Genomic DNA, 18,011 nt, shown 5'->3' with positions numbered 1-18,011 from the left:
GGCTCGATCTTGGAACCCCGAGATCATGACCTGAGCCGAAATCAAGAGTTGGACGCTTTACCGACTGAGCCACCCAGGGGCCCCTCAAAATGATCTAGATTTTTACATGAGATACTATTTCCAAAGCTAAAATCTGTGATCTTGTAAGCTCTTTTCACCAGTAGGACATGCTTCCGTTTTGCAAATTGTTTACAACTTTGGCCTGTTGCGTAAGCTTACAAAATAAGAAGGGTTTTGTTTCTGAGTCACAGGCAGAGATCATAGAAACAACTCCTGGATTTCAAAGTAGGATGTTGAGAAAGCCAATTCCTGCCGAATAAACTGCTCTAAGACTCCACATCCTTTCTTCAGTTTATCTGGCAGGTTAATCCAGACCGGAACACATTTGCATTTCCAAGCAGATGGGGCAGGCAGCTTTGGCAAAGGAGGCCCCAGATGAGCTTGGCTTTTAATAATAAGCATTCCAATTTGTTTTCACAAAATAATCTTCCTGCAGGAAATATAGTTTTTGTTGCTCAGGGAAATTAAAGAAAGTAGATTGCAGATTGTGCTGTTGCCCATTTAATTCAGCAAAGAGGCGAGGGTTCTCTCTGCGACAAGCACTGAGCTAGACTCACATTTTGGCTCACGAAAGCCCATGTGATATTCAGCAAGTCAAAATCTGCTGGGAGCGCCGGACACCTGCACAAAAGGCTCTAAGGCGGGACAGCCGGCAGCTGGTTACAGGGGAAGGCTGAGCGTGGGGTGATCGTGGGGGCAGAGGATTATTTCAAGTGGGGGCAGGTCTAGAAGAATTTTTGTAAGAATTTTGTAAGATCTGGCATATGAGATAGCTCTCGACACAGGTAGGACTTGGACAGGCAGATGAGGGAGGTGAGAAGTGCCAGGCACCGGTGAGTCCTTGTTTATTCTCACGACAGTCCTAATAGAAATATAGTGCCCCCCACTCCAGATAAGGAAAACGAGGCCCAGAACAGAGATGGGATTTTGCCAAGGGCCACACAGCCGTTCAAGGTTCTGCTGCCTCCAGAGTCCACGTTTCTCCCTTAATAGCGGAGAGTGGCTTAACAGTGTTACCCTTGCAATCGGGGCTCTGTTTTCAGGGAGGGAGTGTTTCCCTTTTCATGGAAGATGAAATCTGGTGCTTGAGCCCCAGGTGTAGATGATACTAGATGTCAGTGAGCTGCAGGAAGAGGAATTTTGTGAAATAGAGGATCTTCCAGGAGTGCGTCGACAAAGACTCTCTGCTAGAACAAGTATGGGACTGGCTACAAAGGGCCCTCTTTTCGGCCACGCCTCATCCTTTGGCCTTGGCTTCGGCCTGCGTGGCCATCCTGCTACGTCAGTTTAGTGAGAATGCCCCTCTCTACCTTCAGCAAGAATCTCTCTACCCTCCATGTCTCCTCTCAGCAATGTTCTGTCAGTTGCCCCGCTCACTATATTCACTGTCTCTAAGTCCCCAGCTGTCTTTGTTGTGTTCAGACTTGAGCCTGATCTCTCTCCCCTATTCCGATGGTCTTAACACCTATCCCCGTGGTCCTGAACAAAGTCTCCCTTACTGTTTTAACAAGGGTCAGAATCATTTTTTCTCCAGTGCCATGCGAGTGTCCCTCCCTGTCCTGTGGGAGATGGGTGCTGAGAGGGAAAGGGGCGCTTGCTCAGACAAGGCATCGCCACGCTTATAGTTACACAGAACCCCGCGGACCTGCCTTGCTTCCCAGCCCCGCATCCAATCCGCCAGCACATACGGACGGTTCCTTTTTGGAAACAGTTCTCACATGGGCCCCGTTCATCCTGCTGTCAGGTCTTACCCCTGTGACCACCTCCTCACCTGGTCCCCTGCCTGTCCCTCCACTCCCGCATCCTGCACTCAGCACCAGCGTGATCTCTCCAAGCTGAGATCTGACCATTTCACTCCCCCGCCCAAAGCGGCTCACGGTGGTGGCAGGCCCCTGAGGGCCCCTGGGCTCCAGCCCCTGCCTCTCGGGGTATGTCCTAGCTGCTGTGAACAGTCTGCTCCATACACGCTCAAGTCTTTTATGGCCCTGCGTCTCACTCCAGCTGTTACCTCTGCCCTGAACACCCTTCTGGGTCTCTCTTCATCTGAGCTGCTGTAGGAGGTGTTTTCTGATGCCTGCTTTGCACTCTTACGGGACTCTATTCTTCCTGCTCCCGTGCCTCTTTGCCCTGTGCTTATTCTGATGAGATGCCCTGGCCTCTCGTTCACCTGGTGATGCCATCTATAACCACTTCCTCTGCCATTTAATCGGCTCTCACTCTAGTTCTGCAGTGTTTTATCACACCCATGCTACAGATGGGAGGACTGAGACCCAGAGAGGCAAAGTGACTCCCCCACTGTCATGGCATCAGGGAGCCATGGAGTGGGATTGTGATTCCCAGATCCCTCAGGCCCACGTACCCCTCCTTGACGGGGACCCCGAGAAGCTCTGGGTGGCTGACCTGTGGTGAGAGGCGGCGGGTCCTCAGGAAGAAGCCGAGAAGGCAGCCCACAGTGACAGACAGCACAGATAGGATGAGCAGTCCATTTCGCTTGCACACGTCCTTCCCTCGTGCCAGGATGGCACCTGGCACCATGGTGAGCCCAGCCTGCTGGCACGGGGCACAGCACCATTCCATGCACGTGGGGCCAGCTGAGGGCACAGGGTCCCAGCCAGGGGCTCTGGCTGCTCAGCAGGCAGGTGGGCAGGGTTGCTAAGCACCAGTCACCAGCCCCACAACCGTGGTCTGCGTAGCTGCCCCAGAGGGAAGCCACAATCCTATTACCAGCTGCATCATTAGGAGCCAGAAACAGATTAGGGCCTGGGAAATTAGAGCAGGCCACGTGGTCTGGGGTTTGGACCTCAAAGCCAAGTGCACCTCTCAAACGGGAGGGGCCCGGAGACTTGCGGGAGGAACAGAGATGGTTGGTTTGATTTTTTTACCCCCCCTTCATTCCAGAAAGAACTGAAGGCAAAGCAATAAGATACTAGTAGTCACTGACATTAATTAAGCTTTTACTGTGTACCAGGTACTGTTCCAGAAGCACATTACTTGCATTAGCGCATTCAATCCTAAATACCAATTCTGAGAAGTGAGTACTGTATCATTTTACAGATGAGGAAACTGAGGCAAGGAACATGTGCTGTGTGCCAGGCCCGTTCACCTGCTTGACCTGTGTCTGATCGTCCCGACAACCCTAAGATTCCAATGTTCATTTTACTGAAAGGGAGATTGAGACCCCAGGAGTCAGAGTCCCTTGGTCATGGTCACAGAGCTTGCAGTAGGGGAGTGGAATTCAGGCTTATGTTGGCTTGATTGGCACCACAGGGGCAGACACATGGCTTTGAAAGTGCTTAGCAGTATTGTGGGGCGTGTAGGATCTGAGTCCAGCGGACCTGCGTTCAGACTCAGGGCCTGCCATTCACTGTGACGTGTATCCCTCACGGTTGCTTCAAGCGTGAAGCTGGGAACTCTGTAGGCTCTCGGGGCCTATTATTTTTTAAAATTACACAGACCAAGGGACCTATTCAAGTCCCAGCTCTGCCACTGACCAGCTGCATGACCCTGGGCAAGCCATATAAGCTCACAGTGCCTCAGTTTCCCCATCCATAAGACAAACCTAATAATAGCGTCTACTTCGTTGGGCCTGGTGCGACGCCCCACCCTGAGATTATTCAGGAAAGCGGAGCTGGACCTCAGCGGGCTCTGCAGGGAAGGGCTATGAGGGTCATCATCGCATTTAGCGATTTTTTGAGAAAGATTTTCTTTGTGCTCTTTTCTCGTGGCCCGGCCTGCCCTTTAAAGCTAGCGGGAATTAACTCTAGTCCGTTTCCCTGGGAGTCTGTAATCTCATTAGGGGCAGTCAGGCGGCAGCAGGGAGCACAGTCTGTGGTAGGGGGGTTGTGCTGTCTTCCCTGACATAGGGGAGAAGGAGGAGGATGAAGAGGATGGGGCCGGGGTGCAGGCCCTGAAGTTTGTGCAGAGCTCCCAACTGGGAGGGGACCCTTGGGTGTTGGTCCCAACTTAACCAACTCTGTGACCTCACCCTCTCTGGGCCTCAGTCTTACCCTCCTTCGAGTGAGAGAAGTGGGGGGTGCAGGGGGCCTGGCTGACTCAGTCAGTAAAGCATGTGACTCTTGATCTCAGGGTTGTGAATTCGAGCCTCACGTTGGGCCTGGAGCCTACTGAAGAAATAAATAAATAAATAAAAGGTCTTAAAAAAAAAAAAAAGAATGAGAGAAACGGGCTGAGTTCTTTCTAAGGACCCCTCAGTTCAACAAGCCAAACTTCTGAAGGCCCTGCTCTTTGCCAGTAACTTTGGGGGAGTGGGGTGGAGTGGTTACATGTCCGAGAGGTGTGTTTTCTCCAACTCTGATTCTTAAAGCCAAGAATTTCCTGATACACCTTCGACTCCAAGGAATGCCTCATTTTCCAGTTAGCCAATTGGTTTAGTTACTGCCTAAAAAAGAAAATATTCTGAGTAGATGCTTGGGTCTGTGTTTTAATCAATGTCCAGGCCTGGCCTTCCGCCATGCCATTGATGTAGGCCAGTCTTGCTCTCCACTCCAGCCCCAAGACTCTGACTCCCGTGGTGCCCCCACAATGGCTCCTGCCGCCTTTCCCTCCCATTCCGACAGTACCACCCCCTACCTCCCTGACTCCAGGCCTTTCTTTGCACTTCTCCCACTGTCTTCAACAGACAAAATTACAACTAATTCAAGTAAACGTTTTTATAGCACCATGTCATGCCACCTGTCCCGGGTACTGGGGACACAGCAATGAGTTGACAGAGTACTTGCCCTAAGGAAGCTTGTAAGAAAATTGAGGGTGCTCTAAGAAAGGACCAATTCACACTAACATGTAGGTGACTGATAATGAGCTTACTAAGGATTTTTGTAAATCAAATCAAAAAGGTCCTAGATAAGAACCCTTTAATAAAAGATCCCTGTTGCCCACAGAATCAATTGCCTTACAGTGTTACTAGATATGCAAAAAATTTTTTCAGTAATTAAAAACAAGTTAGGAAATACTGGACAAAACAAAGTTAAGCAGGTTCCTTACTCCAGGACAGTTCAAAGTCAGACCGCTCAAGTTCAAATTTTAGGTCTGCTGCTTACTAGCTGTGTGATCTGGGGCAAATTGCTTAGCTTCTCTATAAAATAGGTATAATACAACAGTACCTGGTTGATAGGGTTGTGATGTGGGTCAAATATGGTGATGCAAGCTAAGTGCTCAGAGTATTGCCTGGTGCCTTACAGATACTCACAGGGAGTTACTATTAGTTTTACTATTTAGTTTTATAATACTAACATGTTGAAGGAAGTCTCCAAGTGGGGATACAGAATCTCAGCCCTCTTCTGGAGCAGAGATGTCCGTGGGTCTAGTGTTTGGGGAACACAACTTTGGAACGCTCCAGCCCCTGGGATGAAGTCCTTGCTCCTTAGGGAAGCATTTGAGAGCCTCAGGGGTTTGCATTGGCTCACCTCTTCAGCGTCCCACCTCCTCCCATTCGACAGACCTGGAGCTTCTCTAACACCACCCACCACAAGTGCCTTAGCCCCACACCTCCCTCGGGCCTCCACACCTGTGCCCGTGCTATTTCCTCTGCCTGAAGTGTCCTTCCCTCTGACTCCAAAGGCACAGGTCCAATAGTGCATCTTCTTTGAAGCCTTCCCCAGCTATCCCAGATACAGCATTCCTTCTCTCTCTCCTGCTCAGGCCCTTCTGCTGTCACCACCTGCGCATTCACCCTTGTCCCTTCTAACGGCTCTGACAAGGAGATATTTATGAGAACAGAGTGAAGTCCCTGTTCATTACCATGTCACCTGAAAACACCTTGATGGATCACCTTCAAAACTGAAGGGTATACTGGGGGGCCGAGGGGCACCCCAAGGAACAAGGAGTTGCCCTCCAGAGCAGCTGAAACTGATGGCAGCGGGATGTCTGGGAGATGCTTCCAGGGCAACTTGAGCTGCACAGATTAAGATGTTATGGGCAGAGAAGATAGAGTCTTGTCAAAAACGAGCCCCAAGTTACAAATCCCAAGTACAGCTGCCCCACTCTGCAGAAGTGAGTTTGTAGGTGAGCTGTTTCCACCACGGCAACTCTGTGTCAGGTGTGATGGGGCGGGGGGCAACAAGGTAGATTTATTTGCTAATGATTGATGATTCTCCAGAGTCAGCAGAGGGGTCGACTCAGCCCAGGGAGGCGGGGGTAGGAAGGCTTCCTAGAGGAGGGGTCATTTAGAGACCTGAGTAAGCCAGGAGTTAACCCAAGGAAGGGGGTGCTGGTCAAGGGGGAGGCAAGAGAGCCTGTTCTGAAAGAGGTGCCCAGGTTGGAGGTGAGAGCTTGTTCTGGAACCTGCCGCGGAGCAGTGTGCTGGAGTGGCCAGTGGGCCTGGGACCTCACCCCTTCCACCGTGTATCAAAACAAGTTTGGGTTGAGCTGTCTGAGCTCCTAGCTGGGTTATGGTGACGACAGCTCTGGGTTTGTTGGCTGCTTTCCAGAGACATACCAGAGGCGCCTTCATCTCCTTCCCGACAAGCCTTCCCAGCCTACTACAGGCTGGGTCCTTCCGGGAAGGTTTTCTGTGGACAACTGACCCATGTTGGTGTGGATTCCTGTGAGTGTTAGTCACTGGGGGGCTGTTCTGACCTCCACTGAGGCTGGTCCTTTCCCATGTTTGCCTCAGACCGTGAAGTAAAGTGACTGTCATGTTGCCTTCCAGTCCCTCCTGTCTAGACTGTTCATCTATAGAAACTATAGTTCATCTATAGAAACTGGGCCTGAACACCCATGAGACCACTTAGCTGCTGTTTATTGAGCACCTACTATGTGCCAGGCTCCGTCAAAGAGCACCTACTATGTACCAGAGGGAACCAGTGAGCAATCCAGCCCCTCTATAAACACTCACGGAATCAGTCAGGTGTTGGGGTTACAGGGTGAGAACATAGATTCCGGATCTGGGTAGTCTGATACAGTGGCACTAGTCACACTATTTACATTCAAATTAATGACAAATAATGTTTAAAATTCAGTTCTTTGGTTGCAGTAATCCCATTTCAAGGGCTCAATGGTCACATGTGGCTCACAGCCACCATACGGAGCAGCATAGCTACAGAACATTTTCCTTATCACAGAGAGTCCTATTGAACTTTCTGGAGTCACAATGAGCCAGATTCAAATCTCAGATCATTCCTTTGGAAGCTCTGTGACTTTGCCTCAATTAGTAAACCTCTCTGAGCCTCTTTTCTGCATCTCTGAAAGCCCGTGTTCTTTACTTTGCATCACACCTCCATTCATTTGAATATAACAGCTGGAGCAAAGTGTGAAGTTAAATCCCCCAGCAAGTTCAAATTAAGATTCCGAATTAGCACTTGCTAGCAAATAACAGGAAATTAAATTAAACTGGCTTAGGTAAAAAGGGAATTTATAAGCAGGCTGATGACATAATTTGTGGAACCCAGTGCAGAATGAACATCTGGAGATTTTTGTTCAAAACGTGGGGAAAAAGTGCACTAAAATATGAAGCCCTTTTTCTTTCTTCCTCAGTCTCATTCTCAACTTATTATGGTGTTTCTTTGTTTGCTATTTAATGTCATTCTTAAATAATACAAATTAAAAATTTAGATTATTCACATGAATTTTCCCATTTATCTTTATATTTGCAGTGCCAGTTTTTTTTTTAAAGATTTATTTATTTATTTTAGGAAGAGCACAAGAGAGAGCAGGGGCAGAGACAGAGGAAGAGAATCTCAAGCAGATTCCCCACTGAGTGTGCAGCCTGACGCCTGGCTGGATCCCATGACCCTGAGATCATGACCTGAGCTGAAATTTAAAGTGGGACACTTAACCGACTGAGCCACCCAGGTGCCCCTACAGTTCCAGTTTTAAATGCACATGTAAGAGCATTTCTCTTGTATGCAGTCACCAAAATTACACAGCTTGTGTTTAGTAGTGCATACGTATATATGTATTTTGTTCTTAGCTAGAACAGTGGAAACACCATACAAACTAATTCAATGATCTTTATTTCACCTCTTGATACATATACATTCTACCAGTACATTCTCTACCTTTGGCTTATGGTGAGTAAGGGAGGACTGAAAAGCAGAGGAACTATACGTGTAGCTCTGTCTTTCCTTTCTCTTTGTCATTTTCAGTATCGGCGGTTGGCTAGCACAGGGAAGTTACAGCAGTAAGAGGGGATATGATCCGGTTCTTTGACCTTTTGCCTTTCTTAGAATGCCATCGTCTCCCTTCTGTGTTCAAAGCAAGTTCTGGCATGAGGAAAGCATGGTTTCTCATGGCTGACAGCACCCCACTTACTCAGCTATAGACATAACATGCTTTCCTTGGACTTGGTTTCGAGTCTTGCTGAACGTCCATGTGTTGCCAGGTAACCGAATTCTGAGCCCATGGGGGCACCACAGATGCTAATACAAGCAGAGTAGCAAGAAACAGAGGGGGACATTTGTACTGCACCTGTCTTCTCTGCTCACACAATGCTCCATTGACCTGTCAGACTTTGCTCATGAACCACAAGTTCAAAGATAAAATTATGAAGAACTCAGAGATGGTGACAGCAGAACATTAAACCAAGCACAGGACCCTTTAGCTGCCCATGGAACCAATCCTGTTTGTAAGACTGGATGGTGAGGCTTTCACAAAACCCATGGGCAAAGGTAGAGTTGGGCTGCAAAGACCATCTGAACTAGGTGTTCAATGGTCCATAGAATCTCTCTCTCCTTTCTGCATGCCTGATCCACACATTCATTCTGCATTCAGTATATTTACTAAGAGGTAATGTGTAAAATAGGGATTAAAAGCACAGCTCTGGAACTAGATGACTTGTGTTCGAATCCTGGCTCTCAGACCAACTATTTGTGTGACTTTAGACAAGATACCCTATGTCTCAGTTTTCTCCTATGGAATACTGAAATAATAATGTTCTATCTTTTAGGGTTGTTAAGGGAATTAAATGAATTACACGTGTGAAGCTGTATCTAGGGATACAGCAATCAACAGAAATAGACAGCAGTCTCTGCTCTCATTGAGCCTACAATTTGGGTGATGACATTTGTGCTATATTATTCTTTCTCTAGTGGAGAAATGGAGCAGTTCTGCTTCTGCACTGATCCTTGTGGAGGAAACATGGCTACCAGCGGCTCTGTTTTACTCTAAATCCAAAATTCCCAGGGAAGGTTCTGATTGGCCCAGCTTGGACCAATCACCTGTGGCCAGTAGGGGCAGGGTATAGGGTCACATTGTTTAAAATTGCCACTTCTATGGTAATCCTAGAGCTGTGTGTGGTAGCAGTTAGAAAAGTGAATATACTGTGCAGACATAGCAAACATCTAGCACGTCGTCCTAGTCACTCACCTCTTGGCAATTCATGCTTAACCTTGGCTTTCTTTTCTTTCTTGTGTAAATTGTCTAACATCTCCTATAAGGCTGCTCCAGCACTTAGGGTCAGCTGCTCGAGGTTCCCTGTTGCTCTGCCTTCTCTGATGTCTACCCTTCCCCTTTATGGCAGCAGACACCTGCACCCTCCTGCCCCCACAGCAGGCACAGAAGAGACTGCACGCCATGTCTGGTCCGTGTGATCTCTCACTCCTTTTCAGCCCGCCATGTCTCACTTGTTTGGGCTTACACAGCCACTAAAGTCAGGGATCCGGGGTTCAAAACCTGAGCTTAGGGCCCATAGGGAGCCCCAGAGATATTCTGCTCCACACTCTGAGGCTCAGAGAAGGAAAGAAGCCCAGGCAGGGCCACTTAGGTGCCAAGTCAGGAACAGAACTGGGATCTCCCCCTTCCTACTCAGTCCTCCCTAAACCCAGGAACACTTCTCAAAGAATCCTGTCATTGGCTGTTAGATTTCAGCCTCTCTCTCCTTTGAGGTGCAGAATTGCCTCCACCCCCCTAAGTTGCACGCCAGTAACTGAGTAGACCCTCTTCTGGAGCCACACGCTCCCCTGCCACCACCTGTGCAACCGTGTTCTGTTGCTCTGTGCTGCCTCTGGCTGCCTGGTTCTCATGTCCTTCGGGAAGGTGCTGAGGTTAGTGGTTGCTGAATGGGAGGCAGGAGAGGGGACACAGGATAGCTGTCTGCAGAGCCACAGTGGCCAGTGACCGGGGAAAGGATGGTCTTGGGCTGTTGGGACCACAGATGTCAGGGAATCAGATTAAGGAATTGAACAAGAAATGGACTGAGCCTTGGTTTCTGGAAAAAGTCAAAATGAGAGTAGGCGATTCACGGAGGCTCTGGGCAGAGGGTAACAGAGTCAGGAGAAGGGCAAAGGTTTAGGTTCATGTTCTGACACTGAGGAATGCAATCAGGAAGTCATTTGACTGCCCTGAGCCTTGGCTTTTTCAACTCAGACATGTCTCCTTGCTTCACGAACCTACAAAGAGGCTGTGGGACAGGCAAACACTATGGTGGAGGCAAGGGTTTTGGTGCCAGGGAGACCAAAATTTAAACCCCAGCCCCACCATTAACTAGCTGTGCAACTAGCTGTGCAACTTTTAGGCAACCATTAACTAGCTGTGCTCTGAATCTCTATTTCCTTGTCCATGAAATGAGAATATTAATTATACCTGACTCATGGTGTTTGGGGAAGTTTAGTATCTTATGTGAAAAATAAGTAATGGGCTCGGCATGTAGGAACTGCTCAGTAAATGGTTGCAAGATAGAGAACTCAAGGAAGCTCAAGCAGAAAGAAAAATTTATTCAAAAGCTCTTTCCCCTTCCCTCCTTCCCCTATATCACTGTTTCTAAGGCCTGACTCCTCAGCATTTTGAAATCTGACAACCATAAATGTTTGAAGATGCAGTGGGCTCCCTCTGGAAGTAGTAAACTCCTTGTTCCCAGAGAAACACAAACAAAAGCTAGATGATGTCTTGGGGGCGTGTAGCAGGAGGGCTTCAAGCAACTGATGGGATAGGGGTGAGGGAAGGAAGGCATTGGGCCCTCAATGATCTTTTCCAGGCTCTCTCCCCCATAGTGCCCGCCCACCCCCAGATCTAGGGGTGGGTGGTGACCCCTGAAAATTCTCATCTGGGCAACGCTAAGGAAAATCCTGCTGAGAACTGACCATTAGGAATGCTGTAATACACACAGGCCCCTCTACATCATTCCCAAATGCCTGTGTTTGGATCATTTCCCTTTCTTAGAGCTGGGGGAAGGGGAGGGGGCTGATCCTGCAGGAAAATATGGCGCAGATGGCTGGCAGTGGAACCCTTCAGTCAGAGCCTGGCTGAAGAGGGATCTGCAGTGATCATGGAGACTCTTCAGACCAGAGAGGAGCCTTCGCGAGGGCAGGAATGAGGAGCTCAGGAGAGCAGCTCATGAACCTTCCCTCCTGGATCTTCTCGGGCACCTAGACCACATTCCAGAGCTGGGCACAACCACAGATCAGTCGTCTGATTAAGGGATTCTCCACTCTGGGAGGGAGGGGGTGCAGCACCACCTCTTGGGAAACATGGCAGAATCTCTGAGGGAGGTTTTGCTTTAAAAACATAGTCAATATCCTAATTTTATTTTTGGAAAATAAACACAAATCCTCTCTTTTTTTACTCCATGAACAACAGAGTAAAGTTCAAGAAAACCTTCTTGGCTAGTGGAGCTGTTTCTATGTTTCTACCTAACCCCACCAGCCAAGAAAATTCCCAAGGTTGGGGGAGAGGAGAACGTTCCCCCGTAAAGTCCACATCCTTATCTCTGGGAAGTGTGAAATTTTTCTATTCCTCTGAAGAAAGTATGTGTTCAAAAGGGTCAAGTACTCTGATCCAGACTAAGCAGCGTTTTCCAGAGGAGGGAAGAGATGCCAGCAAGGGAAAGGGATTAGCTAAGGGTAAAAGTAAACTGGCTCTGACTTGTAATTAAATCTCATTTTATCTCATTGTTAAGTCCAGCTCTTGTTAATGATTGATTGATTGATGGTGAACGTGGCACTTGAGGGTGACAATATGGACAACGGTGCTAAGAATCGTTACTTATTAGCTCAAGAATCTAACTCCTGTTGGGGTCAGTAAGCCTGCCTTGACTCTGACCACTGATAGCATCCAAACTCTGAGGAGGGTTATGAGTCAGGGTGATTTTGCTCTAGCAAAGGGCTGTTGTGCTTCCCCTGGCCCCGAGCTGTGATCGATAAAATCTAAGGGTGCCACAATTAGGAACAGGGGTCTTAACCATCCCGCGTGCTGAGTACTTAAAAGAAGAGTTGTCATTTTATTTATTTTCTCCTCTCCCAAGTTTTGTGTCTTATCATTCCATTGTTTTTCTGTGTAGATTTTATTTGTTTTTGCCTGTTTTTGAACTTCCATAAATTGAGTCACATTGAATTTTTTTCACTCAACATCATGCTCTTGAGATTCAATGTTATTAAGTGTAGCTTAATTTATTTTTTTTTAAGATTTATTTCTTTATTTTTAGACAGAGACAGAGAGAGAGCATGGGGGAGGAGGGGCAGAGGGAAAGGGAGAGAGAATCCCAAGCAGGATTCCCCACTGAGCGTGGAGCCTGATGTGGAGCTCAATCCCATGACCCTGAGATCATGACCCGAGCTGAAATCCAGAGCTGGAGGCTTAACCGACTGAGCCACCCAGGTGCTTGCTGTAATTTATTTTTTACTTTGCTATATAGCATTCTGTGGTATGAATGGAATAGTATTTATTTATCATATCCTGCTGATGGGCATTTGTGTTATTTCCAATTTTTGACTTATGCACAATGTCACTATAAACATTCTTGAATGTTTACATGCACATGTGCAAGACTCTCTCTAGGTTATACATAGCAGTGGGATTATTAGGTCATGGGTTATGCAGATGTTCAGCTTTACTAGGGAATACCACCTGTTTTACAAATTACTTTTACCAGTTGATGCATTCATCCGCAGTGAGTTCCCGTTGCTCCATATGCTCTCCGACATTTGGTATTGATCACTTTTTAACTCTTGCCAATCTGGTAGGTGTGAGATAGAATTAATTAGGGAGTATATTCGCATTCCCCTGATTACTGAAATACATTTTAATGTGTTTGTGACCCATCTGTGTTTCCTCTTCAGTGAAATTTCTGTTAATTTCTTTTGCCCGTTTTTAATTGGGTTGTTTGTCTTTTCATATTGATCTTCATATAATCTGGATATTAACACATTATTTATAAAGTTTCCTTGTTGATGGCTTAGCTATATCTTTAGATGTAATTTTTTATGTAGTCAAATGTATCAATCTTTTTCTTTATGATTTGTTTTTGTCTTCTTTTAAAAATCTTCCCTACCCTAATAAAGTTACTTATCTATGTAAATTTCTAAAAGTTGTGTACTTTTACTTTTTTCATACAGGTCTGACCAACCTGGTTAAAGACTAATGTAAGAGTCAAAAAAATTACATTTTCCTTAAGGTTAGCGAGTTGTCCCAGTTCTACATGTTGAAAAATCTATCCTTACACCTTGAACTAAACCGCCTTCTCTGTATATATTTGGGTTCTGTGTATAATTGTCAACACCACTTTCTCAATGACTGTAAGTTTATAGTAATTCTGGATACTTTGGCAGGCAAGTCTCTTTATTTTTGTCTTCCTCTTCAAGAATGTATAGGTCTTCAAGGCTAGGCTTTCAGGGATCATTTCTATAGTTTGTTACAAGAATGAACAGGTCTTCAATAAAGGCACAGAAAAATTTAGGGGAAAAAAAACTTGTGAAGTTCCAGAAAAAAAATTCTGATTTTTATTGCAATTGAATGGAAACTATTGCTCAATTTGATAGATTTGACATCTTTATGATATTGACTTTTCCAGTTCATGAACGTGGTGTATCTTTACATTTACTTAGATCTTGTTTCAATAGTTTTATCATTTTTCTTCATAAGTATTGAATATCTTTTTTAGATCTAGTCCTATATAGTCTATATATTTTGATGCTGTGGTAAAATAGTATCTTGTGTACTGAATTTTCTGTCTGTTTATGGTATATAGAAATAAAATCGATTTTTACTGATTTTGTACCGTGTTGACTTACTAAATTCTCTTACACTTTGAGGGGTTCTGTGTACACAGGCACATCATGAGCAAATTATGACAGCTTTGCTTTTTCCATTTCAGTCACTATGCATTTTATAACTTTTTTTTTTTCCTACTGCAGTGGTTAAGACTTCTAGTACAGAGCTGAGTGAAAAATCATGACTCACGGGCATCCGTATCTTGTTCCTGATCTTAAAGAGAAATCCTTTCAACATTTTATTTATTTTATTTTTTTAAAGATTTTATTTATTTATTTGACAGAGAGGGACAGCCAGCGAGAGAGGGAACACAAGCAGGGGGAGTGGGAGAGGAAGAAGCAGGCTCCCAGCAGAGGAGCCTGATGTGGGGCTGGATCCCAGAACGCCAGGATCACACCCTGAGCCGAAGGCAGACGCTTAACGACTGAGCCACCCAGGCGCCCCTCAACATTTTATTATTAAGTATTATTATTGTTATAGGGTTTTTTTTGTAGTCTTCATCAGATTAAGGGAGTTCTCTTTTATTCTTAGTTTGCTAAAAGGGTTTCTACTTTTTGATTTTTAAAAACTTTCTTTTTCCATTTTTTTTTTCTTTTTAGTGAGAGAGAGTATGAGTGGGGAGGGGCAGAGGGAGAGGGAGAGAAAGAGAATCCCAAGCAGGCTCCACACGCAGTGCAGAGCCCCACTCGGGGCTCAGTCTCACCACCCTGAGATCATGACCTGAGCTGAAATCAAGTTAGATACTTAGCCAACTAAGCCACCCAGGCGCCCCTACTTTTTTTTTTCTTTTTAATATGTATGTTTCTTGACTTGCCAGCATAAAGTTTTCCTATTTATCTTTTGTTATTTTTAAAAAAGCTTTATTTAGGCATAATTTACATATTGTATGATTCATCTCTTTTAAGCACACAATTCAGTGGTTTTTAGTAAATGTACTGAGTTGTGCAATCATAAGCACAATCCAATCATTGGACATTTGCATCATCCCCAAAAGACTCATCACACCCATCTTTAGTCAATCCCTGTTCCCACCTCCATCCCCAGGCAAACAGCAGTGTGCTGCCTGTCTCCATAGATTTGCCTTTTCTGGACATTTTATGTATGCGGAATCATCCAGCGTGGACTTTCTTTTTCATTTGACTTCTTTCAGTGAGTGTAATATTTTTGAAGTTCATCCATGTTTGTAGCATATTGTCATTAGTTCTTTCCTCTTATTGGTGAACAGTATTGCATTGTATGGGTAGCATACATTTTGTTTTTCAAAATAATGTTGCTATGAACTTTCATGTACAAGTCTTTCTGTGGACACATGTTTTCATTTATCTTTAGTAGATATCTATGAGCCAAATTACTAGGTCATTAAACATAAATTTATGTCTAACTTTTAAGAAACTGCCAAACTGTTTTCTGAAGTGGATACACCATTTTCTAAATCCTGCCAGCAATGTATGAGGGTTCCAATTTCTTCACATCCACTCCCACAGTTATTACTGTCTTTTATATTATAGCCATCCTGGTGGGTACAAAGTGGCATCTCCTTGTGGTTTTAATTTGCATTTTCCTAATGGCTAATGATGCTGAGCACCTCTTACTATACTTATGAGCTATTTATATATTTTCTTTGGTCAAATGTCTATTCAGATCTTTGCCTATTTAAAAAATGGGGTTGTCTTCTTCTTGAGTTGTAGAAGTTCTATATATTCTGGATATAAGACCTTTATTAGAATTAGGATTTGCAAATATTTTCTCCCAGTCTGTGGCTTATCTTTTTATTTTCTTACTAGTGTTTTAAAGTACAAAAGTTTATTATATTGGCATCAATTTTTTCTTTTACGAATTATGCTTTTAGTGTCGTATCTAGTAACTCTTTGCCTAACCCGAGGTCAGGAAGATTTTCCCCTATGTTTTCTTCTAAAAGCTATATCGTTTTAGCCTTAAATTTTGGTCTGATCCATTTTGAATTAATTTTTGTGTGTGGTGTGAGTTAAGGGTCTAAATTCATCTTTTTGCATGTAGATACCCAATTGTTCCAGCAGCATTTGTTGAAAAAACTTACTGATTTTTAATAACCTTTTTGTGAATGGAGAATAAAGACTTATGACAGTAATCCTTTGAGGTTTGTAGAGATGCGCTTTATGACCCAGTAAATGTTTGATGTTCATAAATATTCCACATGTGCTTGGACAGAATGCACGTTCTGCAGATGATGGGGCGCTGTTCTATGTATATCCATTCAATCGGACTTGAGAATATATTAGTTCTGGGGCACCAGGGTGGTGCTGTCGGTTAAGTGGCTGCCTTTGGCTCAGGTCATAGTCTCAGGGTCCCGGGATCCAGTGCCTCGTAGGGCTTCCTGCTCAGCGGGGAGTCTGCTTTTCCCTCTCCTTCTCCGCGCTCTCTCTTTCTCTGTCTCTCTCTCTCAAATAAATAAAATATTTTTAAAAAGAGAAAACATTAGTTCAAATCTTCTATATCTGTACTTATTTTTTGCATCTGTTTGATCTAGGAATTACCAACTGAGTCATGTTAAAATCTGACATGATAGGAGATTTGTCTTTTTCTTCTTGTCCTTTCAATTTGTAATTTATGTATTTAAGGCTGTGTTATTAACTTTCATTAACTTGTGACCTGATCATTTTATCATAAGGTAGTTACCCTCTTCTCTCTGTCAGTATTTTTTGCCTTAAAGTCTATTTTTCGATCCACATGGAGCAGCCAGAAGGGCAGCCAGGGGAGGGGATGGAGGTGTGGCCACCTTTCCTCTCACTCCCTTCTGAGCCCTGGCACTCGGTACAGGGGGACATCAGGGTGGCACCATGGGCCGGTCTGATAGGAACCTATGTGTAAATCCTTCTCCACCACCTTACCAGCCGGCTGACACTGGACAAGTCACTTAACTTCTCAGGAGCTTGGTTCCCTCATCAGAAACTCGTGGGGTTAATGACAGCTCCTTGTTCAGAGGACAGTTATGAGCGTTCGATAGCGTTGCCCACAAAAAGTGCCATGTTCCATGTTTTCTTAGATGCTGTATTTGTTTGGCATCTGTTCATCACAGGGTTAACTACATTAACACAGTTTCTTATATTCGTGATGCTCTGGCATTTGGGGGCATTACAGACCCAGGAAGAGGCTGCCCATCCCAGAGCTAGCTAATTCCTAAAAACATCAACCTACCCACGAGCTTGCCTTTTATACGCAAACCAGTGAGTCCTGAGTCTCTATCCCCACCTCCTTACCGAACCCTCACACACCAGGCCCCTAAGTCATCCCAGGGCGGGGTATCAGAGCAACTAGGGACTGCCCCTAGAGCCCAAAACTTGCCAGAATGACTCAAACTGTTTACCCTGCCCTGCCTTATCTTTCCTGAAGAAACTCCAGCAAAGACTCTGGCCTAGACTGTCCCTCACTCTTTTCTGTCCCCTGACCAACACTGGTGCTTTCCCCTGTGGCCCTCCCCCGTGGCATGCAGTGGCCCCCTCTGGGATATGTGAGCATGACACATGTCTTTCTTTCAAGCCCCGTTTCCGCTTCCTGCCATGGCCACACGGACTTCACCGGACCGCATCCATCATGCACATGCCTAGAACAGCTTGGCCGTTTCGGGCCGTGGCAAGCTTTCAATAACTGACGGCTGTTACTGACGTTGTTATTATTCTAGACTAGGTCTCTATTAATTCTGTGACCATAAACAAGCCCCTTTCCTTCCTGAGTCTGTTTCCTCAGGCTACCAGTGGGGGGATTCATGATACCCCGACCTCAACGGGACGGTTTTAAGGTCCAAATACGTAAAATGGAAATATTAGTTTATTTTCTCTTTTCTGCCTCTGTCTCCTACAAGAATTTTCAGAGAGAGAGAAGGGTTATCTTGAATCCACAGGGGCTTTTGTGGTTATAGGGGGCCTCGTAGCTGGGCCGGCCCAGATGGCGATGAACTGCACTCCAAGACTGGTTCTCAGGCTCTGGCCAATCGTCTACTTCTCATCTGCAGGAAATGCTCCCTCCTGGGCCCAACA

The 18,011-nt window shown here is 45.5% G+C and overlaps 2 protein-coding genes across 2 annotated transcripts in view; one reads left to right on the top strand and one right to left on the bottom strand.

Moving 5' to 3' along the window:
* SLC1A7 (solute carrier family 1 member 7) overlaps positions 1–2,702 on the bottom strand; it is a 41,271-nt gene extending 38,569 nt beyond the window's left edge. Inside the window, exon 1 of the mRNA XM_057310782.1 lies at positions 2,461–2,702. Within this exon, the coding sequence (XP_057166765.1) occupies positions 2,461–2,637 (177 nt within the window). The 5' untranslated portion in view covers positions 2,638–2,702. The remainder of the gene's footprint in view (positions 1–2,460) is intronic.
* Positions 2,703–15,027: 12,325 nt separating this feature from the next.
* The window catches only part of CPT2 (carnitine palmitoyltransferase 2), a 45,808-nt gene continuing 42,824 nt past the window's right edge, over positions 15,028–18,011 (top strand). The window contains exon 1 of the mRNA XM_057310777.1: positions 15,028–15,147. The gene's annotated coding sequence lies outside the window, so the exon portion shown is untranslated. The remainder of the gene's footprint in view (positions 15,148–18,011) is intronic.

The sequence above is a fragment of the Ursus arctos genome, unplaced genomic scaffold (genome assembly GCF_023065955.2).
Source record: "Ursus arctos isolate Adak ecotype North America unplaced genomic scaffold, UrsArc2.0 scaffold_12, whole genome shotgun sequence".
In the NCBI taxonomy this organism is placed as follows: domain Eukaryota; kingdom Metazoa; phylum Chordata; class Mammalia; order Carnivora; family Ursidae; genus Ursus; species Ursus arctos.
The sequence above is the reverse complement of the archived record's forward strand: the minus strand, read 5'-3'. Positions and strand labels throughout refer to the sequence as shown.